General features: G+C 35.5%; 1 protein-coding gene across 1 annotated transcript; it reads right to left on the bottom strand.

Moving 5' to 3' along the window:
- Positions 1-4,236: 4,236 nt before the first annotated feature.
- On the bottom strand, positions 4,237-6,556 carry LOC107962070 (U-box domain-containing protein 4). Its single transcript, XM_016898309.2, has 2 exons — positions 5,065-6,556; positions 4,237-4,690 (listed from the first exon to the last, which is right to left on the bottom strand). The coding sequence occupies exons 1-2, from the start codon at positions 6,397-6,399 to the stop codon at positions 4,628-4,630; spliced, it is 1,398 nt and encodes a 465-aa protein (XP_016753798.1). The 5' UTR covers positions 6,400-6,556; the 3' UTR covers positions 4,237-4,627.
- Positions 6,557-6,786: the final 230 nt, after the last annotated feature.

Raw genomic sequence — 6,786 nt, 5'->3', positions numbered from 1 at the left:
ATTCGGGTGTTACATGAGCTCTCCCTAATGACATACCATTATGAAAGTTACTCGATCAGTGCTCGTTCGAAGACCTTGTCATAAGTGTGTTACCGTCATAAGATATTCTTAATCTCTTTGGGATAAATTCGTTCTCTCAATATGATCTTATTTTATTTCATGGTAACCATTACATCTTCTTTCATGAAAAGTCAACTATTATCAAATAGTAATTAAGTCTTTATTACAAAGACAAATAACCTGTAACCACATTTACTTATCATCTATCATGTATTATCAATGAGAGGATATCATTTCCCATATCTTGGACTATAAATTCCACTATTGTGAATGATACTACATATTGTAGAAGTCGTATACCCAACGCACCAACTTTTGGTTCCTTATTTATTCGAACTCAGAATTTTACTTACATCAAAGTATACGAGTCACGAATGCATAGTCCATCATTTATTCAGGATTAAGGTATGTCACACTATGAATGTCACAAGTGAATAAATCCATAAACGAATTCAAATTTTTTTCTGCTTGAGTCCAATTCGATGTCCAGTTAGTCACACCTATGTCTCTATCTTCTAGGAGTCATCCGCTCCATTGCCCTAGACAAAGCATCTTCCTAATTAGACTTGATAGAAGGCATATTAGCCTTTCAATAAGTTTGCTCATTTCTGATTAAACTAATGACATATTTAGGTTCATCTACTAATATATGTTGTCTTTCTGTATTACAATCTGACCACGTAATACCGCTTAGTATTAGTTAAACATTAGACAACCAGTGAGCTAATATTTACTTCTGTTTTGATTTACATGCAAAAACCACATAAGGAAATTATACAAAGAATATTAATGTAATTCATAAATGATTTTATTAACCAATTTGTTCGAAAAATTACAATTGTACAAACAGATATATTACACTTAAGGCGTCAGATCCAACATTTTAGGCAATCTGTCTCCGGTGTAGCAACATCCAACCTTCAGTGTCACGACATTAGAGTCATTAAAGTAATTTTTTTTGGTGTCGCTTCTCCGTGTCACGACATTGACCCTGTTTTGTCTTGTTTAAGCCCCAAGCAACCCCCATTTATAACCAAACTTTAAAATGAGCTTAGAAATTACTTAAATAACTTCAAATGAGTATGTTTATGTTAAAGTGAAGTCTTGAAATTGATGCTTTAGTTAAGTTAGCTTTAGTTTCCAAACGTGGCATATCTTGCTCGAAATGTATCGATTCATTTCGAGTAGAAAGGTGTTACAAATGTATTTTGGAGGTCTCGACAATGTACAACAATTTTTTTATTGAATTTTCTTTCTTTTTTTGAGGTGTAAAAAAGAGAGCTAATTTTCCAATACAACCAAAATGTTCTAAATGTTCATGCAAGTGATTGAGTAATGGAAGCTTATATGGTTGTTGGGTCTTATGAAAGATTGATAGAAATTATTCTTCTGAGGAGGATTTAGAAGAACTTTTAACGTGTGTTTGGTTGGGTGGAAAAGCGAAGGGATGGGAGGAGGGAGTGGAAAAGTGAAAAGAAAATATCTGAGTGTGCTTGGTTGGAAAAAAAGTGAGAGGAAAGAAAATAGGAGAGATGATCATTTTCTATTTTAATACATAAAAATCAATTCTTCCAAATTTGAAATAAAATGAGTGTATGTTAATTCAAAATTATCCATTTTCAACTATACCAAGCAATGGATGAAAAGAATATTTTTCTTTTTATTTTTCTATACTTCTTACCAAGCACACTCATGGCAAGAAAAATTATGTTTTCAATCCTTTTAATTTTTTATCCCTTCAATTTTTCATCGTTCCAGCAAAATCTTAGACATGATAAACCTATACAAGAGTAGAGAATGAAGAAGGCCAAAAAGGCTGTTGAAAAAACCAAAGCTCCATTGTGGAAGATGGCATTTAAATATGTTACATGCCCAAAATGAAGGACATTATTATTGGGAAGAGAAGGACCACTTCAAATTCTTCCAACATTCATTCAGACCCTATCGTTCACGGTATTGATGGTATTTTCCATATCTATGATTGAAGACACATTCATTGTTTTGACCTTTGTTTGTTCTTGTCTATGAAAAAATGAAAGTATCAACTATTTCAGCCTTGAGAGACTACACAACAGAGAATATGGGGAAGAGATCGATCTCTCATGCTTATGACACCTTATTGGGTTATCGGAGAACAGTTGGCGCAGAAAAAGATAAAATTCTTATGTTCTCGCATCATGAATCCATATGCATGACAACGGATTGCTTCTTTCCAAGTAGAAAATTTTGAGTTTCACAAGGTTTCTCACCCGATGAAATTACAGAATCATCCCTTCAAATTTTCAAAGAATTTCCCCAAAAACTTGTGTGTTAACAGAGAATTTTTCAGCAGAAAAAGATGGGATGATATACTTCAAATGGATTAGTATTTGGTATATGTACTTTATTTATTTCACAAGTATTTTAAAAAATTATTTTATGTATTTTTTTATTATCTTCTTATAACTTTATATGATATTTGTTAACCTTTTAACTTTACTTGTGTATTGATAGTGTACCAAATATTTTTCTTTAAAATATATAAAACATATTTTACTTTAATTTAATTGTACTCACTCTATATATTTGCATCTAGTACAGTTGTCTAAATTTTAACTTTTTCATATTAAATTAAATGTATTAACATTTCTATATAATTAATTTAACTTATGCAACAAATTAAACATAATCCCAATTTTCTTTGTATAATTCCAACCATGGAATGCGACACTATAGGATCTATAATGTTAGCAAAAATAATAGAACACTTTTAATATTAAAACAACGAATCACATCTAGCAATGCATCATTGCTACCCAAGTTGCAAAAAGTTGTGATCCAACATAACCTCTCCTTAATAATGTCTAGGGGGTGATATATTGGTTTAGTTCAATTGAGTTTTTTGAATCCTCCATCATAGTTTTGGTCTAATTCGGTTTAGTTCTCGATTTTTTCATATTAACCTTTAGTTTTGGATTTTAAGACTTGTTTAACAAAATAAACTTTGTTTCAAAAAATTTTTTTCATAAATGTCTAAAAAGCAATAATTTTCAAGAAAATAAAAATAATTAATAAGTTTTATATGTTGTATTTTAAAAAATACTTTTTTAATAAAATTTTTTAACTTTTTTCACAACTTTAACTATAAAATATTAATGTTACATCATAAAATTTAAAATTAATTGTAAATTAATTTTAAAAAATTAGAATCGGTTCAAGTTAGAGAAATCACGATTTTTTAACTTACATTCTATAAATTATCCAAAAACTTTAGATTAATTTGGTTCAAGTGATTTTCATTTTTTTTTTCTTAGTCCTAATAATGTTACTAAGTAATCTATCCTTTTACCCATGATATTTAAATTAAACACAAGTCATAGAATAATCATATTTGTATAATTCAATATTTGAGAGTAATTATAATTCTAATCATCTAGCAATTATAATTTGGTTATAGACATTTTTTATTTAGTATATTGGGATTTGCATAATCCTCCCCTTGGAAGAGTTTTGATTCTAACTTGTTTTCATAATTGAGCCAATACTCGAGAATAATCTTTATAATGGCGTTAGCAATCAAAAGAAAAAAAGTTTCGAACCTTGGTATTCTATGAAATACTTGAAGGATCTGCGACGAACAAGTTGAACCACCGCAACAAAACCCAACACTATGTCTCATAATTACCTGAATTCATAGATTTTGATCATGGGAAGGCAATCCTTCCCACCCTAGTAGGACAAAACACGCCTCTGCTGTGCCAGCTAATGCATGATTAATAACGACAAGCGAAAGAAGAAAATTAAAATATAAGTTTTGCTCTCAATACTAATTTACACATATCTATGGTGGGGTTGAATTGAACCGGTTGGTGGCCATTGCTAAACGTGGGCAAGTACGATAGACAGATGGTGATGGTAGCACACAGCGACATTAACTACTTTACACCAAATACGAGCATATCCAGGGCCCTACCCCATGCCACTATATGCATCCACCTAAACCTACTGTATTCATTACCACACCAATAATGCATAATTCCCCTTGGCATCTACGAAATTTTAGAGAGAAAGATACATTGCTCCCCAAGTCCTAACCCAGCAGGAATCACAAGTTGGTGCATAAATATCTTATGGGCATTTACAAACTACACCACATAAAGTTCAAGTTACAAGATGTGCAAAGGAAGAGAAAGCATATCAGCATACTGTCCATCTTTCACTATGTAGAAAACCGGTAATTAGTAATCCGTACAACTATGCAATAGAATTTGGGTCACCTAAACAAAACACGAGGAAAATTACCCAAATCTAATCAATCCAAAACCCACAAGCCAAACAAATATTTTCCACCCTACACAACATGTAAATAAGAGAGATGGGGGAAAAGAAAACCCCCCCAAAAACCTACTCAAAATCATACATCTAAAAGGTCAGTCTTTTGAGCCTCCCCTAATTTTTTTTCTTCCTTTTTTTAACTTAAACGATAATTTCTCAACCACACTGTACAAACCATCAAAACACTCCTTATATACAAAAAATAAATAGAACACCCAGGTATAACTACCTCTACATGTTATACTTCTCTTCTCTAAGGACTAGATGATGATGCATCTTGTCTTGGTTCCCTCAGATACCCAAGTAGTGTTTCAGCCTGCAAAATTAAAATTTAACATGCTTGTCAATTCTAATGTTTGAACATATAACTGAATGGATACATTGCAAAACTCAGCACTGTGTCAGATACATGTATTTGATGGTGTAGATAACAAAAGCAACTCTGAGAAATGCTCAGTTCTGATCATCCAAGTGCTGCTACTAAATAATTGAGAGGTTGTTCAATCAAGCAATTCAATAAACTATAAACTGCATTGGTATTAGAAACACAGTTTTAAGCTTCAACTATCTAGTGATTATCAAGCATTCAACCTTATCCTATGGGAATCAATCAAAATAAAGTTACTTCTATAGACAGCTATTTCAAGTTCTTAATTCAAACATAGGGCAATCCAAATCGGCTAAAATTACCTTATGCTTAGCCCTTACACTCCCAGTCTGAGAAAGCGCCACAAGAGGAGGTATCCCACCTTCTCTAACAAGCAAACCACGGTTTCTAATGTTATCAGCGCACAACTGCAACAGTGTCAACACCGCGAACTCCTTCCCCTTCACGGACCCATCTTCAATCGCCTCCACCAGTGCTGCAATCCCACCTTCTTCCACAATAGCTTCCTTTCCTTCTTTAATTCCCGCCAAGCTACTAAGAACAACCATCGCCTTCTCTGACATGCCAGTCCCTTGCTCTCCCACCATCCCCACCAAAGGCCTAACCGCGCCCGCAGTCACCGCCCTTTCTTTGTTCTGCCTGGCTGAACACAACTTATAAAGAGTTGTCAGTGCATCTTTCTTGCCTCTGTTGGATCCGTTCATCAGCAGAGATACCAGCGGCGGGATCGCGCCGCATGCTCCGATTGAAGTCTTGTTTTCTTCAATCAAAGCTAAGCTCAGAAGTGCACACGCCGCGTTTTGCTTGGAGGTCTCAGTGCCCGTCTTGAGAACATAGACTAATGATTTTATAGCTCCGGCATTTATAATGAGAGTTTTGTTCCCTTCGTAAAGAGATAAATTTAGTAACGCAGTCACCGCGTGCTCTTGAGTCCAAGGATCGCTGTTCCGTAAGAGCGGAATCAGTGCAGGGATCGCACCTGACTCTCCGATTAACGCACGGTTATCCACGCGGTTCTTCGCCAGTAGCCTGAGTTTAGCAGCAGCCGATCGCTTCACCGCAACGGATGGTGATTCGAGGCCGTCGATGCAGATCTTGACCGTCGGTTGAAGGTCCTCTGGTGAGATACTCTCAATAATTTCCGTCGAGAAGTTCTCCCTCTGCAAAAAGCCATGACACGGTTCCGGCTCCGGCTCCGGCTCAGACTGGACTCCGTTACTGCTCTCATTCATCAAAGCGTTTTCCGGTGAGGGCAAGCTCGCAAGGCGCTGCAACTCACCGGAGATATCGCTGCTACAAGCGGAGAAATCACTAAAGGCTTGAAAAATCTCCAAAAAGGCCTCGTTTTCGGACTCAGACGTAACAGATTTAGCGTTGCTTTTGGCAGCCAGTTCGCCGAGACGCATGTCGATAACGGACTCGGTGAGATTTTCGGAGACAAAGGCGGACCTCTCAGGGACGGAACTGGTGAAGGAGCAGCTACTATTGTCGTTTTGGTAAAGATTGGAGCGAATCGTACGCATGGAGCGGCCGACATGTCGGTGGATTTTGGTGGTGGAAGCTGAACCGGGGGTGTAAAAGTTTCGACCCAAAGGAAACCGGTTGGAACTAGAATGTGAATCTTCCAGCGAAACCATGCTTATTACAACCAAAACCAATTCAATTAAGCAACTCTTCTCTCAGAGAGATTTCATTTCAATATTGAGAGTAAGAGTATGAGTAGAATTCAGAAAAGAAGTGGGACTTGAAACGGAAGGCTGCGATTTTATACCGCCTGATTTCCTCTATTTTTACTCTCCTCCCCAGCTGTGAGAGGTCAACATTTTTTTGTTTACTGCTTTGGGGGAGGTAAAACTACAGTGACTGTCCGTGAATAACAATACATAGAAATGAACACGTGGTGAGTTATGCTGTTGTCAGGGTTTCTTCTTATGTGGGATTTTTTACTAAAATAAATTTAAAAAAAATTATTTATTAAAATAGGTTGTCAGTCTGATTATATACGAAAATAAGATTTTTTTCAT

The sequence above is a fragment of the Gossypium hirsutum genome, chromosome A06, assembly GCF_007990345.1.
Source record: "Gossypium hirsutum isolate 1008001.06 chromosome A06, Gossypium_hirsutum_v2.1, whole genome shotgun sequence".
NCBI classification, from domain to species: domain Eukaryota; kingdom Viridiplantae; phylum Streptophyta; class Magnoliopsida; order Malvales; family Malvaceae; genus Gossypium; species Gossypium hirsutum.
The sequence above is the reverse complement of the archived record's forward strand: the minus strand, read 5'-3'. Positions and strand labels throughout refer to the sequence as shown.